This window comes from Anolis sagrei, chromosome Y (genome assembly GCF_037176765.1).
Source record: "Anolis sagrei isolate rAnoSag1 chromosome Y, rAnoSag1.mat, whole genome shotgun sequence".
NCBI classification, from domain to species: Eukaryota; Metazoa; Chordata; class Lepidosauria; order Squamata; family Dactyloidae; genus Anolis; species Anolis sagrei.
The window spans coordinates 55,248,476-55,271,735 of NC_090035.1; the positions used below are offsets into that span (position 1 = coordinate 55,248,476).

Below are 23,260 nucleotides of genomic sequence, written 5' to 3' on the forward strand. Positions count from 1 at the left end.
AAACAGAAGTTGCAATTAATGGGTAACTACGGATTTGACATTTCATTTACTAAAATAATAAAAGAGTTATATAGTAATATGAGAGCAAGAATAAGAGTAAATGAAGGACTAACAAAATTCTTGAAAATAGAAAGAGGAGTAAAACAAGGCTGCCCTCTATCTCCGTTGTTATTTGCATTAGCAATGGAACCTCTGGCAGACAGAATACGAAACAACGGCAGGATAAAGGGCTATCAGATTAAGAACGAAGAACTGAAGATAAATCTTTATGCGGATGACATTTTATTAATAATGGAAAACCCAATAGAAGCAATAAGGGAAATACAAGTAATTCTAAAAGATTTTGAAAGATACTCAGGATTGAAAGTCAACATGAGCAAATCAGAAATGCTTATATACAATATGGGGAAAAAGGAGCAGAAGGCGCTGCAGGCAAAAATGGGAGAAATAAAAATAATAAGAAATAGAACAAAATATTTAGGCATTACTATTACAAAAGAAATAACCAAGTTAAAAGTGGCCAACTATGGGGCAATATGGAAAAAAATTCAGGAAAAAATAAAAGCCTGGAGGGATAAGCAATTAAGTATCCCACGGAAAATACAAGCTCTGAAAATGTGCATAATTCCCAAACTACTTTATCTTTTACAAACTTTATCAATAAAAATAGAATATAAACAATTAAAAGAACGGGACAACACTTTGAGAGAATGGATATATGGGAAAAAGAGAAACAGAATAATGAAAAAGATTCAATATACCCCAAAGAGAATTCTTGGATGGGGGTTTCCAAATCTACAATGTTATTATGAGGCTTTCCAATTAAGGGCACTACTAGAAATAAGTTTAAAGGGAGAAGATAAATGGATAAAAGTAGAGAATGAAATAAATCTAGGATGGGGAAAATACGGGCTATACACCAGAGATATTAACAAAATAAAGGAAAATCTAACAGGGCCGAGAAAGGTAGCATATGACTGTTGGCAAAAATGGCAAAAACTATGGGCATATAAAATATCAGGAAAGACCCCTATTAAGAGCATGGGACTCCCCGAAAGGTTAGCAAATAACTTAGAAGAAATGGGATTAAGGAGGGTACAAGATATGTGGAAACAAGATGGAGAGATAATTAATTGGCCAGAATTTTTGGAAAAGGGGGGGGGAAAGAAAATTGGTTAAAATTAAGAGGGATTTGGGAAAAAGTAAAAAAAGAGGGTGCAAAACCCACTGAAGAACTAAAGGTAGATAAATTGCTAAATGCAAGAGAAAAGACAAGTAAAGGAACAGTGGCAAAAATATATAATTTAATGGTAGAAGATAAAGAGTTTATGATTAGAGCAATAAGTAATAAATGGATTGGAGTTAAATCATTACAGACAAGAGAAATAGAGGAAATAATTAGGAACATGAATAAAATAAAAATAGAAAAATATAATGAATTAGAAAAAAAGATGATATTAAGATGGTATAGAACTCCTGAACAATTGGCTTATATGTTAAAAGGAAAGAATTTGAAGTGTTGGCATTGTAATAAAGAAAAAGGTACTTATTCACACATGTGGTGGGAGTGTTCTGAAATAAAAAAATTCTGGCAAATCATACAAGTAAAAATTCAGGAGATATTCCAGATAAGAATTCAAATTAATAATGATTTGCTACTTTGGGGAGTGTTGGATCATCCGAGTATAATAATTAATTGCCAGGAGTTATTTAAGGTAATGATAAGAGCAGCCCATGCAGTGATTGCCAGAGGATGGAAAGACAAATCGAAATGGACGTTAACTAATTGGAATGATTATATGTACGATCAAGTGCTGTTAGACATTACGGGAATTATGACCAAGCAAGCACCAAGAATGGACAAAGAAAAGATCATTACAAATAGATGGAAGGTCTACTTCAACTGGGTGAAAAATGGAGGAGCCAACGATCACATCAAAGAAAAAACACAAAGACTCTACCAGTGGCTGGATCTGCAAGGTTAGCTAGAAATATACTGTGGTTGAAGAGGGAGGGAGGGTGGGAGGGAGGGAGGGTGGAGATAAGGTAATATACACCAGTCTAAATTAGTATAATATCTTTAATATTTGTTGAATTATTTAGGTTTTATATGTGTAACACTTGGAATTTGGCTTATTGATCTGTGTGTATAATATAATAAAAATATCTTTAAAAAAAAACATTAAAACAGAAGTAAATGTCATTAGTATAAAAAGGTGCCCGTTTTCTTGTTAATTTGAATATGTTAATCTGAACACTCAATCTGCCCTGGTGTCCCCGTATTTTTATTCTGCTGCTTTTTCAGCTTGGTCTGCTTCCTTAAATCTTTCTATGACTATGACTCCCATAGGCAGGGTGGTGCTAATCTAAACAAGCAAGGTGCACTCTTTTTAAGAATGTAAGAAATGCAGGGCTTGTCCACTTTGGTGATGTTTGTGATAATCTATTCTAATAATATAATATAATACATTATATATACATATAATATTTGTTGTTGTTCATTCGTTCAGTCGTCTCCGACTCTTCGTGATCTCATGGACCAGCCCACGCCAGAGCTCGCTGTTGGCCCCAGCTCCTTCAAGGTCACTCCAGTCACTTCAAGGATGCCATCCATCCATCTTGCCCTTGGTCGACCCCTCTTCCTTTTGCCTTCCACTTTCCCCAGCATAATTGTCTTCTCTAGGCTTTGCTGTCTCCTCATGATGTGGCCAAAGTACTTCAACTTTGTCTCCAGTACCCTTCCCTCCAGTGAGCAGTCAGGCTTTATTTCCTGGAGGATGGACTGGTTGGATCTTTTCGCAGTCCAAGGCACTCTCAGAACTTTCCTCCAGCACCACAGTTCAAAAGCATCGATCTTCCTTTGCTTCGCCTTCCCTAAGGTCCAGCTCTCACATCCGTAGGTGACTACAGGGAATAGCATGGCTTTGACTAGGCGGATCTTTGTTGCCAGTCTGATGTCTCTACTCTTTACTATTTTATCGAGACTGGACATTGCTCTCCTCCCAAGAAATAAGCGTCTTCTGATTTCCTGGCCACAATCTGCATCTGCAGTAATCTTTGCGCCTAGAAATACAAAGTCTGTCACGGCCTCCACGATTTCTCCCTCTATTTCCCAGTTGTCAATCATTCTTGTTGCCATAATCTTGGTTTTTTTTATGTTGCAACCCGTTTTTTTTTAAGCTGCAACCCGGTTTTTGCGCTTTCTTCTTTCACCTTGATTAGAATGCTCCTCAGCTCCTCCTCGCTTTCGGCCATCAGAGTGGTGTCATCTGCATATCTGAGGTTGTTAATGTTTCTTCCAGCAATTTTCACCCCAGCTTTGCATTCATCAAGCCCCGCACATCGCATGATGTGTTCTGCATACAAGTTAAAAAGGTTGGTGAGAGTATGCAGCCTTGCCGTACGCCTTTCCCAATCGCGAACCAGTCTGTTGTTCTGTGGTCAGTTCCGTGGTCAGTTGCTACTTGGTCCTTGTACAGATTCCTCAGGAGAGAGACAAGGTGGCTTGGGATGCCCATCCCACCAAGAACTTGCCACAATTTGTTATGATCCACACAGTCAAAGGCTTTAGAGTAGTCAATGAAGCAGAAGTAGATGTTTTTCTGAAACTCCCTGCCTTTCTCCATTATCCAGCGGATATTGGCAATCTGGTCTCTTGTTCCTCTGCCTTTTCTAAACCCAGCTTGAACATCTGGCAGCTCTCGCTCCATGTATTGCTGGAGTCTTCCTTGCAGGATCTTGAGCATTACCTTACTGGCATGAGAAATAAGGGCCACTGTACGGAAGTTTGAGCAGTCTTTCGCATTTCCCTTTTTTGGTATGGGGATATAAGTTGATTTTTTCCAGTCTGATGGCCATTCTTGTGTTTTCCATATTTGCTGGCATATGGCATGCATCACCTTGACAGCATCATCTTTTAAGATTTTAAACAGTTCAGCTGGGATCCCGTCGTCTCCTGCTGCCTTGTTGTTAGCAATGCTTCTTAAGGCCCATTCAACTTCACTCCTTAGGATGTCTGGTTCTAATTCATTCACCACACCGTCAAAACTATCCTCGATATTACTATCCTTCCTATACAGATCTTATGTATAGTCTCGCTACCTTCTCTTGATCTCTTCAGCTTCTGTTAGGTTCCTGCCATCTTTGTTTCTTATCATACCAATTTTTGCCAATTATAAATATTATATGTATATACAATGTATTATATAATATTTATAATATTATAATGTAATGCAATATAATTCTAATATTAACAATAATATGATATTATAATTATATATTTATATATAATGGTATAGTACAATATAGTAATATATATCTTGTAAACCGCTCTGAGTCTATTTCAGGGTGAGAAGGGTGGCATATAAATGCCATAAATAAATAAATAATTAGTATTATAAATTCAATGAATTAAAATCAAAAAATATATATTCAACCTAAAAACCACACCAACCTCCAACTTAATTTTCTGTTGGAACTGAAAAATGTTCCAATCATTGAGCGGTCACTAGTCAATCTTGAACTTTTGGTTTTGTGGTTTTTAACTCTGAATGTGTTTTAATGGATTTTAACTGAATTTTTAAATACTGTTTATATTTAATTCTTTTTTAATGTTTGTATATTTGTATGTTTGAATTTGTATCCTAATGCTTTTACATTAAGCTGGTTTGAGTTTCCTGTGGGAGAGACAAAGAAGGATATAATTTATTATTATTATTATTATTATTATTATTATTATTATTGACAAAATCATGATCTGTCAACTGCAAAAGGCCATCTTACTTAGTTCTACGTGCATCATTTGAAAATACATCACATAGTCCTAGACGCTTGGGATGTCTTCGACTTGTGATTTTGTGATATGAAATCCAGCATATATATCTCGTTTGCTGTAACATACTGTATTTTTGTGTCAGTAAAATAATAATAATCTTTAAACCCCTCTTTTTGGCTTGCATAAATAGGAGTCTAGTGCCTAGATCCAGGGAAGTCATGCTACCACTTTCTTCTTAGCTTTTTATTCCAGTATAGGTGATCTCTCGTAGCCCAAATATGATGGCCTTCCAAGTGTAGTGTCTTGGCGGTGGGTGCGTAGGTGCCTGTGGAACCCTATTCTTGATCCACATGTTCTCCCACAGTGGGGATATTGGTTTCCAGGAGAAAGGTGGTCCTGGTCAGGGTTGGCATGACGCACTTTCCTTTTGGCATGTTTCTCCCTTTTGCCTTCCATTCGTGCCTTTTTGAATTCTGCAGTACTGCTGGTCACAGCTGACCTCCAGCTAGAGCGCTCAAGAGCCACGACTTCCCAGTTATCTGTGTCAAAGCCACAGTTTTAAAGGTTGGCTTTAAGCCCATCTTTCAATATTTTTTCCTGTCCACCAACATTCCATTTTCCGTTCTGGAGTTGGGAGTATATTAACTGCTTTGGACTCATCTCGGCGGTGGTTTTGCACAATTAAAACTTGTGCGCCAGATGCGCCCACACCTTGGGAAGTCTGACTTGGCTACGGTGGTCCACGCTCTGGTTACATCCCGTATAGACTACTGCAACGCTCTCTACGTGGGGTTGCCTCTGAAGACTGCCCGGAAGCTGCAATTAGTCCAACGAGCAGCAGCCAGATTACTAACAGGAGCGGGGTACAGGGAGCATACTACTCCTCTGTTGCGCCAGCTCCACTGACTGCCAACTAGCTTCTGAGCACAATTCAAAGTGCTGGGGTTGACCTATAAATCCCTAAACGACTCCGGCCCAGTTTACCTGTCTGAACGGATTCTCCCCTATGAACCATCAAGATTGTTAAGATCTTCTGGAGGGGCCCTGCTCTCGGTCCCACCATCTTTGCAATCGCGTCTGGTGGGGACGAGGGACAGGGCCTTCTTGGTAGTGGCCCCTCGGCTCTAGAACTCTCTCCCACTGGAGATTAGAACTGCCCCTTCTCTCCTGACCTTTAGAAAGTTGGTGAAAACCTAGCTTTGGAATCTGGCATTTGATGAGTGAGGCAATGGCTTTTGACCACACGGGCGGATGGGGATGAATAGTGATTTTTATGCTAACGACTCGGTTTTATATAATTATATGATAGTACTTTAATGTGTTTATATTAGTGTATTATTGATGTGATGTTTTTAAACCATTGTGTATGAACCCCCTTGTTGTAAACCAGCCTGAGTTCCTCTTTGGAGGTGAGAAGACTGGTATATAAAAATTCTAAATAAATAAATAAATAAATAAATAAATAGGGAGAATGTCATTTGTCCGATGGCTCCTCAAGAGATTTGCAGGATTTTCCAGAGGCAACACTGATGGAATCGTTCCAAGAGTTGAGTGCGACATCTGCAGACTTTCCACATTTTGAAGGCATAGAGCAAGGTTGGGAGGCAATGGCTTCATAAACAAGCACCTTGATCTTCTTATGGATGTCCCAATCCTCAAACACTCTTATAAATAGGAGTCTGGTGGATAGATCCAGGGAAGTCTTGCTCCCCCTGTATTCTATTCTGCCTTGGTCAGGCCACACCTGGAATCATGTTGTTAATGTTCATTCATTCAGTCGTTTCTGACTCTTCGTGACCTCATGGACCAGCCCACGCCAGAGCTCCCTGTCGGCCGTCAGCTCCTACAGAGTCAAGCCAGTCACTTCAAGGATGCCATCCATCCATCTTGCCCTTGGTCGGCCCCCCTCCCTTTTTCCTTCCATTTCCCCCAGCATCATTGTCTTCTCTAAGCTTTCCTTTCTTCTTATGATGTGGCCAAAGTACTTCATCTTTGCCTCTAATATCCTTCCCTCCAGGGAGCAGTCCGGCTTTATTTCATGAAGTATGGACTGGTTGGATCTTCTGGTGGTCCAAGGCACTCTCAGCACTTTCCTCCAACACCACAGTTCAAAAGCATCTATCTTCCTTCGCTCAGCCTTCCCTATGGTCCAGCTCTCACATCCATAGGTGACTATAGGGAATACCATTGCTTTAACTATGTGGATCTTTGTTGCCAGTGTGATGTCTCTACTCTTCACAATTTTATCGAGACTGGACATTGCTCTCCTCCCAAGAAGTAAGCGTTTTCTAATTTCCTGGCTGCAGTCTATGTCTGCAGTAATCTTTTCACCTAGAAATACAAAGTCTGTCACTGCCTCCACTTTTCTCCCTCTATTTCTTAGTTGTCAATCATTCTTGTTGCTATAATCTTGGGTTTTTTTATGTTTAACTGCAAACCAGCTTTTGCGCTTTCTTCTTTCACCTTGATTAGAAGGCTCCTCATACTGGAATCATACTGTGCCCAATTCTGGGCACCGCAATAGAAGGAAGATGTTAACTCTAAGATGGAATGTCACCATAGGAGGGCGACTCAAATGATCAAGGTCCGGATAAGAAGGCTTATGAGGAGTGGCTTCAAAAGCTGGGCATTTTTAGCCTGCAGAAGAGAAGGCTGAGAGGAGACATGATGAGGGCCAGGGATCAATGTGTAAGAGGAAGTCATAGGAAAGAGGGAGGGAGACTAGGATATAGAGCAATGGCTTCAAACTATAGGAAAGGAGATTTCACCTGAACATTAGAAAGAACTTCCTCACTGTGAGAGAGAGAAGTTCAGCAATGGAACTCTCTGCCCCAGAGTGTGGTGGAAGCTCCTTTGTTGGAGGCTGTGAAACAGGGTCTGGATGGCCATCTGTCCGGGGGGGGGGGGGGGGAATTTGAATGCAATTTTCCTGCTTCTTGGGAGAAAGGGGTTGGACTGAATGACCCACAACGTCTCTTCCAACTCTATGATTCTAAAAGCCTGTCTGAATAACTATACGGCAGAGTCTCGTTTATTGGACCTTTACTTATCCAAAATTTAGTCTTGTCCAATGTGCTTATCTGACGCCCCCTTATCCTCCAGCATTTCCCCTTCATTTATAGTAGCACTCCCCAACTCTCTCTCCTTTCCCAATAAGTGAAAAAGGCAAGACAAGGAGGAGGAGGAGGAGGAGGAGGAGGAGGGAGGAAAGGGGGAAAAGAGGCAGGACTGGAAGCAGAAGTGTCCTCCCTCCTTCTTTCTATGATTTCCAACTTCCTCTTCCACATCAAGGCACTTCCTGCTATGCCGCTCTACCCTTAGGCATTGCCTTGCCTTAACCCTTTGAGTTCCTGTTGTTAGCATTCTCGGTGTCTTGCGCTACGTTGGATGGATAACAGTAGGAGACTCCATATTATCTGACATTTTCATTCATCTGACACTCTACTGTATATTTAAAGATGGCTATTGTGTCACCCATCTTCTCCAAGATAAGTGTATCTATCACCTGAAGCTGTATTATTATTATTATTATTATTATTATTATTATTATTATTAGAAACACAACAAGATGAGTCCAGAGCAGACACTCTGCTGGCTGTTGAATTGGATCACACGTTGAACACTTCCCAAGAGTCTAGGACTGTGTGATGTATTGGCGAATAATGCGTGCCAAGATCTTTAGGCACTGCACTAAGTGTGCCGATCACCACTGGGACCATATTTACTGGTTTGTACCAGACTCTTTGCATTATTATTATTATTATTATTATTATTATTATTATTATTTATGCCCAGCCTTTCTCCCCGTAGAGACTCAAGGCAGCTAACAATCCATGCTAAACAAGTTTTAAAAGTGCAATATAAAAATTAAAACACAATTAATAACCGTGTGGTAAAAAACAGAATTAAAATACAGCTAATCCGCGCAGGACTTGGTTTCCTTGGTTTTTACCCTATTGACTGCCTTTCACCTTCATGGCTGAGTTTTGATGCTCCCGTGTACTTACAGTGTAACACCCGCAGACCAAATGTCCACTTTGAAACCCGAAAAGGTGTCGAGGCCGTTGGCGATTTCTGGTGGCTGAAAAGCAGGGGAGCCCTGGCTAGTTCGGCACACGTCATCCTTGGCAAACGGATGCAATGCCTGCAGGAGGGAGAGAAGCAACCAAATCCTATCAATATTTTCATAGCACAGAGATACCTTGACTTATGTTCCCTGACTGAGCTCATAACCCAAATGGCTCTTAATTCAAATCAAATGGTTCTTATGTCAAATCAAATTTCCCCATTGAAAAGAATCAGAATACTACTAATATGTTCCACCCCACTTCCATGAGTCTTCCATGAGGCCTGAATTACATCCAGGAGATATACAAGAAAAGGCAAAAGAGGGGCTGGCGACGTTTCCGACTGGACCCGCTTAAAAACTGGATCAGTCACTGCCTTCAAAGTATGTTTTATTTCCAGGCCCAAAGTATCGGCCATGCAGGCCATCTGGTCAGCGAAGTCCCTGACATTGTCTGTCAGCGACTGAGGGTCGGCCTCGTGGGTATCGTGGGTAGGGGATCTCTCGATACTGAGCGACAATACCGAGCCTGAATGAACCGAGGCAGCAAGTTTTCCATCTTCCTCTTCTTCCGCTTCAGATGGGGCGAGGATGAGGAAGGGTTGTGTGGAGGCAGAGGAGGCAGTGGGAACCGAGGTGAAGATGGGGGAGGAGGTTGTTTGGAGGCCGAGAGGACTCAGCGGCACGTGCCAGCCTGGCAGTTTGTCACCCCCTTTCCAGCGTCGCCGTGGGTGGAAAAAGCTCTTGTCTGGCAGTAAGTCCTGCTGGCTGGTTTGGTACTTCTATCACGGTATCAACCGAGATTACCAGCAATTCTGGCTGCTCTTTGGGCACTTCAGGCGGCATCTGCTCCTCCTGCATCAGCTGCTGGAGGGGCTCTGGCTGGGCTGACTGAATTGGCGAAGACCTCGCTGATGAGGTGGCCGATGAGGCAGTTGTTGCTCTTCTCGAAGAAGAGGAAGAGGAAGAAGGTTGAGGCACCGTTATCTTCTTTTTAGCCGGCGGCTGAGTTGGTGGAGACTTCAACAGCGATTTCCCTGGGGTGGGAGGGACTGATGAGGAGGAGGAGGTCGCAGCCCGACAGGACTCTTCCTGCACCCTTCTAAAGGCAATGTACACCGCGGTTGAAGATGGTGGTGTTGCAGTTGTCGACCTCATGGAAAGGGCTGATCTCACCGATGCCACAGAGCTTGTTGAAGAATGGTACACCCGTATGGTTTCCATGGTCATCGTATATGGCCTGCTTGGCCGATCTGGTAGTCTTCGATGTCATAGACATCGTCGACCGAGGCCTTTTCTGCACACCCTTAGTCGTCTTTGTCTGACGAGTTCTGGGCTGAGCTGGTGGAGGTGGACCGATCGACGCCGACGTCGGTACCGCTGTCGAAGCCGATGGTCGTGCAGTCGACGTCGAAGGTGTTGGTGCCAAGGACTGTTTGTACAGCAGGTACCATAGACGATGAACTCGGTTCTTTTGAGATTGAGCAGTCAAGGCTTGGCAATGACATCATGAATCGGCGATATGTGCCTCATCGAGGCAAAGAAGGCAAAAAGAGTGCTTGTCAGAATCCAGTATCTTTCTGGAACACCGCGTGCAGTGTTTAAAACAAGTTGTGGACATCGCTAGAAGTTCTGAAGTGAGCCTTGTGGAGGAAAAACAGGAACTGCTGAGTGTGCATGCGGGGTGCCTTTTATGCCCTGCCAGGGACTGGGTGGGGTTACCGCCAAAACTTGAAAAGTTTAAACTAGGGAAGTTTCTGTTGGTGCCTGCTCAGGCGCAGACACTCCACATGTGCATTAACAGAGACCACAAAGGAAAAAGGTTTCTCCTGACATTAAGTATGCTGTGTCAGACTCTGGGGGTGGGTGCTCATCTCAATTTTTAAGCCGAAGAGCCGGTGTTGTCCGTAGACTCCTCCAAGGTCATGGGGCCAGCATGTCTGATGGAGCGCCGTTACCTTCCCACCAAGGTGGTACCGATTGAACTACTCACATTTGCATGTTTTTAAACTGCTGAGTAGGCAGAAGCTGGGGATAACAGCGGTGTAATGCCAGGGAAGCCACCAGTTTGTAAAGAAGCATGTACATAAGTGCAGACCTCTGCCTTTAATACCTGAGACGCTCTGTGTGTTGTAAAACAAAAGCCTCTTGGCTTTGAATCACAGGCTGGAGGCTCTCTTATATGCAACAAAGTAACAAAGTTTATTCAAACACTTCAGGCTCCAAACGCTTGTGGTTACAATTGATATTTTTGTTGCAAACTTGAGTTTCAGTCATGTATAATATACTTGGTGCACTTTCCTGAAATAGACTTTCAAAGTTTCGCATTTACCAAGATGGTATTTGCTTTACACATACTTAACTAAAATTATTTTCTGATTAAAGCACCACTGGCTTTTTTCTAAGTTCCCAAAACTTGTGCTCTATTTGACTAACTGCTTACTTTTCTAACAGAATTTCCTAACTATCTCTCATGAAAAGGAATCCCTAACTCTCTGTCCTTCACAAACTGCAATCCCTAACTAACTGTCATTTTTTAAACTCTCCCTCTAACACAGTATGCAAAAATAATAATAAACGGACAGGGAAGCAATGAAATTGAAATAAGGAAAGGAATGAGACAAGGCTGTACGTTATCTCCCTTAATATTTATATTAACACTAGAAGTATTATTAAACAGCATAAGAGACAATGAGGAACTGAGGGGAGCAAGAATAAACAGATACTCTTACAAATGCAGGGCGTTCGCGGACGATTTAATCTGTATAATTGAAGATCCAAACAAAAATCTAAACAGGTGGATGGAGACAATTGAAGAATACGGAAAGGTAGCAGGTTTCAAATTAAATTTTGAAAAAAAAGAAGCAATAACAAAAAACATACCAAAGAAAAAATTAGAACAACTCAAAAAAAACAACAAGATAAAAATCATCCCGAAGCTCAAATATTTAGGAATTATTATTACGGCTAAAAATTCACAACTCCTACAAAATAACTATATAAGAATCTGGAAAGAAATAAAGAAAGACTTAGAGAAATGGAAACATCTCAAAATTTCACTCCTAGGGAGAATTTCCTGCATCAAGATGAATGTTCTTCCAAGAATGCTGTTTCTCTTTCAAAATTTACCCATAATTAGGAACCAAAAAATTATAAAAGAATGGAACAAGGATATCAGGAAATTCATCTGGCTCAGCAAAAAACCTAGGATAAACTACAAAAACTTAACAGATGAGAGAGAAAGAGGGGGATTGGATCTTCCAGATTTGGGGCTATACGCGGAAGCCTGTGCGCTAGCTTGGGCGGCAGATTGGATAGGACTAAAAAAGGAAAAAAATTTAAACTTAGAAAGCTTCGATCTCCGTAGGGGTTGGCATGCGTATATTGGTTATGAGAAATTAAAAATAGAAAAAAACTTTGGTAACCACTACATAGAACTTGGAACAAATATAAAAACCGGATGTACAGCAAAACACCGATCTGGATCTCCCCACTAGAATCGTGCCAGAGAAAGGAATTAGGCTGGATCAAATGGCCGAATTATAAGGAACTAATTAGAGAAGAGAAAAATGAAATATCCCTAAGGCCACTAACAGAAATAAAGCTAAGTTACCCAAATATGACCTGGCTCCAATACAGGCAGATACAGGATTTTTTTTGGAAAGGATTAAAAAAAGGGATTCGAAAAAAAAGGGAATAGATGGGACAGAATATGGGAGTCAGAGAGGAAAAAAATATCCAAAATATACACAGAATTACTTAGATGGAGTACTGAGGAAGAAGAGATAAAAGAGTGTATGGTGAAATGGGCCAGGAATGTGGGAAGAACAATAGGAACAGAGGAATGGGAGACGATCTGGAAGAAAAAGCTGAAATATTTAAAAGCATATGATATGAGAGAGAACTGGCTGAAGGTCTTCTTTAGATGGTACATGACTCCCGCTAAAATAAACAAATACTACAAAAACGCAAATTTAAAATGCTGGAAGTGTGGATCAGTAGAAGGAACGATGTACCACATGTGGTGGCAGTGCAAAAAAACAAGAAAATACTGGAAGGAAATACAAGAAACATTACAGAAAGTTCTGAAAATTAAAATCCCTCTAAAACCGGAAATATTTCCACTGGGCATAACTTCAAATCTAAAGATGGACAAAAATACCGATAAATTACTATTTTTGGCAACAACAGCAGCAAGGATATGCTTTGCTAAACTTTGGAGGAAGAAAGAAATACCAAAGATAGATGACTGGAAAAGAAAAATGATGGAAGTCAGGAACATGGATAGTCTGAGCTTCATTATCCAAAGAAATAAAGGAATAATGGAAACGGAAACTGGCTGGACAAAATTTAAGGAATATTTAAAATTAAACAATTAAATCTAAGAATAAAACTAAAAAGAATGCACACAAACATAGAAGAAAACTTAAGAAAGTAGGAAAAAGAACAAGAAGAAAGGGTTTGAAAAGGAGATGGACATAAAACACGTAGCAGTCGATATGAGATACTGAAAATAGAGAGAAGAGAGAAGAAGAAATGAAAGAAAAGGATAAGACCTCCCTCAAAGAATCCTGGAAGTCACATGGAATGAAGAACGAACCTCTTGAATCTTTTCTTTTAACTGTCACTTTTATTTCCCTCACATAAACCCTTTTCTTCCCTTCTACACCCCCCCACCATATCTCCCCTCTAAATCTCTATCCCCCACTCTATAACCTTCCCCCCCTCTTCCCCCCTCTTCTCCTCAAATTTTATTGTCTGTATATTTAAGAAAATTGCAATAAAAAAACTGCAATCCCTAACTAACTGTCATTTTTTAAACTCTCCCTCTAACTCCCCTCCTTTTTGAACTTAACTCTGCCCCTTTAGAACATTCAGCTCTGCTTTTCCCAACTGTCATTTTGTCTCCCAACCTGTTGAAATTCTTGGTCTATGCTAATCTGCCTATGACCAATCGTCCTCCATATGCAAATAAATCCTATCCCTGCTGTTGCTATCCTCTCTGTCTCTATTCTTCCCTATCTGCCCCCTACAAACATAGAGCTATGCACTAAAATTTCACATAGAGTAACAAATTCGCTACATACGCCCCTTCCCTATAAAAATATTGCTGGAGGTGAGTGTTAACTTCATCGAAAGCAATATTGTTAACTTATACCTTATCTAACAATTCTATATTTAATTCACATTCAAAACCATACATTTAAATACTTACATTTCTATCATATATCACATGAAAAGATTCTTTAATAATGATACTATACAGTTACTCTACTAATTCAATTGTATATAAACACACATATTATACATTTTAACAACATATATTACCAATATACATTACCATATCTTTCCATTCTATATCAATGACCTCAAAAGGAATTTTCCACTTACATTTTAATATACACACTAGGTCTTATCAATGCCTATGTGAGTTTATCTGGCTACATTAGATTTTAAAAGCTAAATCCTTTCCCATGGAATCAGTATTGATGAAACACCTTCCAATGAAACTAACAGGTTAACACTAAACCTATATCTATATAGTAGGCCTGTTTGATCAAGAAAAAATTTGTTTCTAAATTCGATTCTTAATTGGGGTGTTTTTTTGTTTCGATATTAAAAATATTTACAAAACTTTCAAAAAAAATGTTTTGTTATTTACGAATTTTCGTTATTATTTACAAAACATTTTTGAAAAAAATTTTTTCTTGATCAAACAGGCTAAGTGTGAATGTTGCAGTAATGGTCACCTTGATTAGCATTGAATGGCTTTCTCCCACCCTGGACATTCCTTAGATAATATTAGATGATATATAACTCACCATTTGCCTAGTTTCCAACAGACCTCTGAGGATGCCTGCCATAGATGTGGGCAAAATGTCAGGAGAGAATGCTTCTGGAACATGGTCATACAGCCCTGAAAAGTCACACAAGCCAGAGCCGGATGGCGCGCGGAGGCCGCTTGTGAGCGCGCGCGCGCCATCCAATGGGCTCCGGCGCCCCCCTCCTCCTCCTCCTCCTCCTCTTCTTCCTCCCAGCTGGGAGGAAGAGGAGGAGGAGGAGGAGGAGGAGGGGGGCGCCGGAGCCCATTGGATGGCGCGCGCGCGCTCACAAGCGGCCTCCGCGCGCCATCCGGCTCTGGCTCCGGCGCCCCCCTCCTCCTCCTCCTCCTCCTCCTCTTCCTCCCAAGGAAGAGGAGGAGGAGGAGGAGGAGGAGGGGGGCGCCGGAGCCAGAGCCGGATGGCGCGCGGAGGCCGCTTGTGAGCGCGCGCGCGCCATCCGGCTCTGGCTCCGGCGCCCCCCTCCTCCTCCTCCTCCTCCTTCTCTTCCTCCCAGCTGGGAGGAAGAAGAGGAGGAGGAGGAGGAGGAGGGGGGCGCCGGAGCCCATTGGATGGCGCGCGCGCGCTCACAAGCGGCCTCCGCGCGCCATCCGGCTCTGGCTCCGGCGCCCCCCTCCTCCTCCTCCTCCTCCTTCTCTTCCTCCCAGCTGGGAGGAAGAGGAGGAGGAGGAGGAGGGGGGCGCAGGAGCCCATTGGATGGCGCGCGGAGGCCGCTTGTGAGCGCGCGCGCGCCATCCAATGGGCTCCGGAGGAAGAGGAGGAGCCAGAGCCGGATGGCGCGCTCAGCAGCAGCCTCCATGCAATTAACGAGCGGAGCTTCAGCTCGTAAAATACATGGGGCTGCTGCTTCGATATTTTTAAACCCTTCCGGGTTTAAAAATATGTTTTGATATCGCTTCGGATATGCAAAAAATAACGATTTTAATACGAATTAACGAATTAACGAAACGAAACCGACAGGCCTACTATATAGCTTACCTGAATAAAACTGAATAAAACTATCTCCATATCCACGACAAAATGTCCACCTTGACATAGTCACATCCTTCAATATATTATACATTGAAGTGAAATTGTGGAGCCTCTACTCCCACTTACAAACTTGACAGTTTGCCTGTCCCCTGGGCTCTCATCACCTATAGAAACCCCAAAACCCAGCACTCTTTATCTCAGAGGCTGCTATCTTAGACCTAAATCTTCCTCTTGAAGACTGGTTCTAACTTAAAACACTTTCCCAAAATGGATTTCTGTCTTTACCTAAGACACACCACTTTACCTTCCATTAACTTTATCTTTAAATCCTCTTGCATTTATTCAATTCTCCATATCAACATCAAATATCCTTGTCCAAATGTGTTTCTATCCCATTACAATATACGGATGGGAAGTTATGAGTTTTACATCAGCCGTATTGATCCTATGAGTTATTAGCTCCTTTTTTACCTGGCCCATTCTCAAATACATTTGGATATTGCTTCAATATATCTTTCAGATGACACTTTTGCACTTCTGACAATTCTAAACATTTAGATACATCATGTATTTTACTTTGCCTACTTAACTATCCCCATTCTGCTGCCAAAAATCCTTTTGTAAGTTTCTCCTGTTACTCTATTGACATACAACCTCAATATTTTTACATATATCAGCCTTTATATATCATCAAGTCTTCTAAACAATTAACAATTAAACAATTAGAACATATGGCGCGGCAATAGAGGCTGCACAAAACTCTTTCTACTCAGCCAATATTGCGTCCGCAAGGAACCATCCAGCTGAGCTGTTTCGAGTTGTCAGAGGGTTGTTGAAGCTCACCATTCAGGATGGGTCCCCTGACGACTCGGCAGTCCGCTGTGAAGCATTTGCTCAGTACTTTGCGGACAAAGTCACTTTGATCTGCGCAGGCTTTGACACCATGTTAACGGCAGTCTCTGAGGATGTAACACAAGCACCTGCTTGTCCAATTTTGATGGATTCGTTTCGATCTGTTCAACTCGAGGATGTTGACAGGATTCTTGGGGAGGCGAGGCCAACCACATGCATCCTAGACCCCTGCCCATCCTGGCTGGTAAAGGAAGCCAGAGGGGGTTTGGCAGAGTGGGTGAAGGTGGTGGTTAATGCCTCCCTTTGGGAAGGCACTATTCCAGCCAGCTTAAAACAAGCTGTTATAAAACCGCTGTTGAAAAAGCCATCACTGGACCCCAACTATCGGCCAGTTTCCAATCTCCCCTATTTGGGCAAAGTGCTGGAACATGTGGTGGCCTTGCAACTCCAGGAATTCCTGGTTGACACGGACTATCTAGATCTGGCACAGTCTGGTTTTAGGCTGGGGCATGGTACCAAGACAGCCTTGGTTGCCTTAGTGGATGATCTTCGCCGGGAACTGGACAGGGGGAGTGTGTCTCTGTTGGTTCTGCTGGACCTCTCTTCGGCTTTCGATACCGTCGACCACAGTATCTTCCTGGGACGTCTCACGGGAATGGACCTTGGGGGTACTGCTTTGCAGTGGCTCCAGTCCTTTCTCGAGGGGCGCTCCCAGAAGGTGTCATTAGGGGACTCCTGCTCGACTGCGCGGCCATTGTTCTGTGGGGTCCCGCAGGGTTCTGTACTGTCCCCTATGTTGTTTAACATATACATGAAACCCTTGGGAGAGATCATCCGGAGTTTCAGGGTGCAGTATGATCTGTACGCAGATGATGTCCAACTCTTACTCTTTTTCACCTGCTACTAAGGAGGCTGTTCAGGTCCTGAACCGGTGCTTGGCCGCTGTGATGGACTGGATGAGGGACAACAGATTGAAACTAAATCCAGACAAGACAGAGGTACTCCTGGTCAGTCGCAAGGCCGAACAGGATATAGGGTTACAGCCTGTGCTGGACGGGGTTACACTCCCCCTGAAGGCGCAGGTTCGCAGTCTGGGGGTTCTCCTTGATTCATCGCTGAGCCTGGAGCCCCAAGTTTTAGCGGTGGTCAGGGGAGCTTTCGCACAATTAAAACTTGTGCGCCAGCTGCGCCCGTACCTTGGGAAGTCTTACTTGGCCACGGTGGTCCACGCTTTGGTTACATCCCACTTAGATTACTGCAACGCTCTCTACGTGGTGCTGCCTCTGAAGACTGCCCAGAAGCTGCAGCTAGTCCAATGCTCGGCAGCCAGATTTCTAACGGGGGCTGGGTACAGGGAGCATACAACCCCTCTGTTACGCCAGCTCTACTGACTGCCGATTAGCTTCCAAGCACAATTCAAAGTGCTGGTTTTGACCTACAAAGCCCTAAACGACTCTGGCCCAGTTTACCTGTCCGAACAGATTCTCCCCTATGAGCCTTCAAGGCTATTAAGATCTTCCGGGGGGGGGGGGCTGCTTTCGGTCCCACCACCCTCACAGTCACGCTTGGTGGGGACAAGAGAAAGGGCCTTCTCGGTGGTGGCTCCCCGGCTCTGGAACTCCCTTCCACTAGAGATCCGATCTGCCCCCTCCCTCCTTTCAGGAAATTACTAAAGACCTGGTTCTGGAATGTGGCTTTTGAGGACTGAATCTTTAATGAACTGTGACTACAACTACGATTGTATTGACATTTTGGCCTGGGTAATTGTAATTGTAATGATGATGTTTTATTGTATTTTATTGTGTGGTTTTAATCCTTAATGATGTTGCACTCGGTTGTATTTGTATATTTTGCATATATGCTGTAAACCGACCTGAGTCCCTCGGTTGAGGTGAGAAGGCCGGTATAGAAATCTTCCAAATAAATAAATAAATAAATAAACATGAACAAGTCTAAATAATTTGGAGAAATTCAAGTCTCTATATCCAATCATAAGTTATTCATTAATAAGAGTCTTTCTGTCTTCCATGAGGTTATAACACTATAGTAGGACGTTCCTTCCTTTCTTATAAATAATTTATCCAAACATTTCTATATTCATACAGTGACTTTGTAAATATTCATTGCCTATTGTAAAACTTACATACCTAACACACTTCAATATAATGTATTTATACCTTATACCTATTGTATAAAACATATACAGTTCACCATTGTAATGACACCATACTTTTTATAAGTCTGCAATAAAATAGGTTAACCATTTTAAAAACATTACACTACATTATACCTACATTACCTTTCTACATTAACACTTTCATTATTCAATGTGTTATTTGGTCTGGCCCTTGTAGAAAACAAGGTTGTTTTTTTTCTTTTCTTTTATCCAATTCCAATTCTCCTTCCCCTAATACCTAGTCTCAAATTACAACAGGCCAATACACCCCACACAATACCACATTGTTCTCTTTTCTCTTCTTTTCTGCTGGAGTTTTCTTCTTTCAACCTGGTCTTCCAATTATCAGGAACAGTTCTGCTTTTATGGAGTCTTATGGCTTGAACAAAGGCCTGCTTCAACATTGCATCATGTTGTTGTGAAGAATCAGTACTTGCTTGAATATCCTCTCCTGGCCTTGAAGAGAACTCGCCACCATTGGAAGAACGAACAAGAACACCTTCTCTCTTCATTGCAATCTCATCACTGCAGTCAACCCTCCAAAGCTGGAAATTGTAGCTTTTCCCTTTAATCACCATTAACATAGTCAGTGTATATTATTTCTCTTGACAGTCCATCAGCTTGGTTTTTATCATCTTTCTCTGGTGTATGATTAGATCTTATCTCTACATTTATTTTCTTTTCAGTTATAGGCATATTGAAATGCCTATAACTGAGTTGGTAAGGAGGATCTTATCTAATGGTTTATCCTCAGCAAAACGTCTCTCTTCTTTCAGATGAAGTGTAGAATGTTTGAGAGTCTTATCTTTACCATCAACTGCTACAGTGTATCAGCTTGCATTTACCATTTTGTTGCTGTCAGCTTCTTGATAAGTTTCACCTAGATTCTTAACTTCAACCACAGTTCTGATCTTTAAATCTTCTTTTGTGTGATCATCTGGAACCTTTATAGTGGATGAATCATGTTTTGAAGTTACTTTCACTTCAACTAGTCTTTTAGTTGTGTTGATATTGGTCACTGGCTTTTTGGCTTGTTTCCATAACTCTCCTAAAGAGTTATCCTTCTTTTGTTCCATTAAGAAGATTTCAGCTTGCTTATCTGAGAATTTTATTAGCCTAAGTTCATTATTCTTTTCTCTGTCTTGTGAAGTACTTGCTTCATCAGAATCACCAACCATCTCCTCTGTCTCTGACTTTCTAGTAACTACATTGACTCTTTGGCATTCTTCATATAGGTCATTTCCTATAATGAATGGAACTTCCAATTCCTTCATCACTCCAACTTGCCAAATTCCTTTGTATTTTTATAAGTTACAAGGATTTCCACTACTGAGGACTCAAATGCTGGCCCATAGATTGCTTTTAATAGATATCTCTTATCAGGCACTATCTGTTCCGGGTTTATTAGTTGACTTTGGATTAGAGATACTTGAGCTCCTGAGTCTCTTAATCTCAATATCTTCTTTCCATTTATTACTATCTTCTCTCTATAGTCAGTCTTCAACCTCGCACTTTCCACACTTGGAATATTTTACTGGACTCAGCTGTCGATTCCATTTCACTCTTAACCTCCTCTGTATAGTGACCAGTCCCTTTATCTTTCTGTACCAACCGAATATTTCTCTGAGGTGAAGTAACACTCTTCTCATTCCTCAGCCTAGGGCACCTTGCTCTTATATGCTCTAGCTCTTGGCAATGGTAGTATGTGATCACCAGGTCTTGTTACTTCCTTATTATAGTAATTACTCTTTCTCCCATATTATTGGTCTGCCTTATCCCTCCCTTCTTGGTCTTTATTTTTCCATAATGGCTGTGAGGGACTTTTAGCATTTTTGTATATATATTTGTTTCCTTTTCCCTCATATGATCTCTTATACGCCATGTCCAAGTTTTTCATCTCGTAATCAGTCTCCAGTTCATCAAGGACAATAGCCACTTGAGACACACTCTCAATTTTTTTATCTTTGACATACCAGCGCATGTTTAGGGGCACCAGTTCATAAAACTGTTCCAATGCTACCAGATGTTTTAGCTGTTGGAATGTGCTAACCCGACTTCCTTCTATCCACTTGTCAAGGGCTTTGTTTAATCAGGCTCCCAGCTGGACATATGTTTTGCCATTTCTTCTTTTTATCTCTCTAAAGTTCTTCCTGCACTGTTGAGGAGTGATCCCAAACCTAACTTTAACTTAAATAGTCCATAATCATTTATTTCATCATTCCTCATATCAGCCAATATCTGATTTAGCTCACCAGATATTAAAGACTTTAGATATGACATTTTACTTTCTTCTGGAATCTCTAGTTACAAACAGGTTCTCTCAAATGCCAGCAGGAATGCTTCCACGTCATCTCCCTTTTGGTACTTAGCAAATCTCTTTACTTTGGCAGAGAAGTCATTGTAACTATGTACACTAGTATTTTCGCTAGTTCTATATCATTCCTGCATTCTTAACTGCATCATCAATCTTTCATGTTCTCTGGCCTTCTCTCTTTCCTCAGCCTCTCTCTCTCTCTCTCTCTCTCTTTTTTCAGCCTCCAACTTAGCTAACTGTAACCTTTCCTGTGATTCCATTCTGCTCATTTCAAACTGAATTTGTAATCTTTGCAATTCTACTGATGTAACTGTCTGCTCCTGACTCTCCTCACGTTCCTGTGCTCCCTCCTCTACCACCTCTCTTTCAGTTCCAGCTTTCCTGCTCTTGGGAGGAGCCATTTTCTCTTACTATTTTTCTGTGAGGTGAATTTTGTCTCTGGAGTTTCTGAATCTTAGAGTTATACCAGCCCTGGTGTTTAAAACCACAGTTTTTACTGGTTAACCTTAATCACACCACTTCTTTAAGCACTGTTTTACTTCAGCCACAGTCCACAGCTTCTTCTAGGCACTAGATTAGGCTTCTTATACGCTTCCTGCCATTTTTTAGGCACCATTATCAGTCATATTACACGCATCCCATCGCTTCCTTGAGGGATTAAATTAGTTTTTTTTCACGGATCTCACCTCTTTCTGATGCACTGGACCAAATATATTCTACTCATCCCGCAGCTGCCACCATTTATGTAACGCCAGGGAAGCCTCCAGTTTGTAAAGAAGCATGTACATATGTGCGGTCCTCTGCTAACACTTTAATACCTGAGACGCTCTGTATGTTGTAAAACAAAAGCCTCTTGGCTTTGAATCACAGGCTGGAGACTCTTATATGCAACAAAGTAACGAAATTTATTCAAACACTTCAGGCTCCAAACACTTGTGGACACAATTGCAAACTTGAGTTTCAGTCATGTATAATATACTTGGTGCACTTTCCTGAAATAGACTTCAAAGTTCCTCATTTACCAAGATGGTATTTGCTTTACACATACTTGACGAAAATTACTTTCTGATTAAAGCACCACTGGCTTTTCTCTAAGTTCCCAAAACTTGTGCTCTATTTGACTGCTTACTTTTCTAACAGGATTTCTTAACTATCTCTCATGAACAGGAATCCCTAACTCTCTGTCCTTCCCTAACTGTCATTTTTTAAACTCTCCCTCTAACTCCCCTCCTTTTTGAACTTAACTCCGCCCCTTTAGAACATTCAGCTCTGCTCTTCCCAACTGTCATTTTGTCTCCCAACCTGTTGAAATCCTGGGCCTATGCTAATCTGCCTATGACCAATCGTCCTCCATATGCAAATAAATCCTGTTCCTGCTGTTGCTATCCTCTCTGTCTCTATTCTTCCCTATCTGCCACCTACAAACATAGAGCTATGCACTAAAATTTTACATAGAGTAACTAATTTGCTACAAGCGGGAACTCAACCCACTCCCTGGATTCGAACTGCCAATCTTTCCGTCAACAAGTTCAGCAGTTCAGCAGTTTAATCCACTGTGTCACCAGGGGGCCAAACCCCCCTCCAACCACATCCATTTTTGTTACGTGTTGAACACTGAACATTGCTCCCATCCTAAATATCTCAGTGTCACCTTAGATTGAACACTAACATTTAGAAAACACTGCAGGAACAGCAAGCATAAAGCACATGCATGCGATAACATCCTGCGGAAACTTACTGGGAGCGCATAGGGAGCAGACCCAAAATTAATAAGAACAAAATTAATTGTATGTTGCTTGTATGCTTGTGTGTTGCTTGTATGTTGTTGTTATCAAATAACTGCTGACTGTGACAGGTTGCATAGGAGGGAGAAAGTAAAAAGGATATATATATAGGAGATTGATAGCATAGGATTAGAGGTGATCTGAATGAAGTGGCCCAAGAGAGTCCTGTGAGATTGACTGTTGTGATGGCAATTGAAAGTATAGGAATGTTGTAGAATGTGTACGTTGGTGAGAGAAGGTTGAGATAAGGTTTGAGAGTGTGATGGATAAGTGGAGAAGTTTGAGAATGGTACGTTACTCACCTGTAACCATCTTTCTTCGAGTGGTCCTCTGTGAATCCACACACATGGAGTGTCTGCACCTGTGCAGGCTCCAACGGAAAACTTCCCAAGTTGAAACTTTTAAGTTTTGGCCGTAACCGCCCGTAACCGCGCACACTCCCCATAGTTCCTACGCCGCAATAGCAAGAAAAAAGGGGAGGT

General features: G+C 41.7%; 1 protein-coding gene across 1 annotated transcript in view; it reads right to left on the reverse strand.

Moving 5' to 3' along the window:
* LOC137095199 (serine/threonine-protein kinase STK11-like) overlaps positions 1 to 23,260 on the reverse strand; it is a 298,229-nt gene that overhangs the window by 138,783 nt on the left and 136,186 nt on the right. The window contains exon 5 of the mRNA XM_067461585.1: positions 8,782 to 8,918. Coding sequence (XP_067317686.1) covers positions 8,782 to 8,918 — 137 coding nt within the window. The remainder of the gene's footprint in view (positions 1 to 8,781; positions 8,919 to 23,260) is intronic.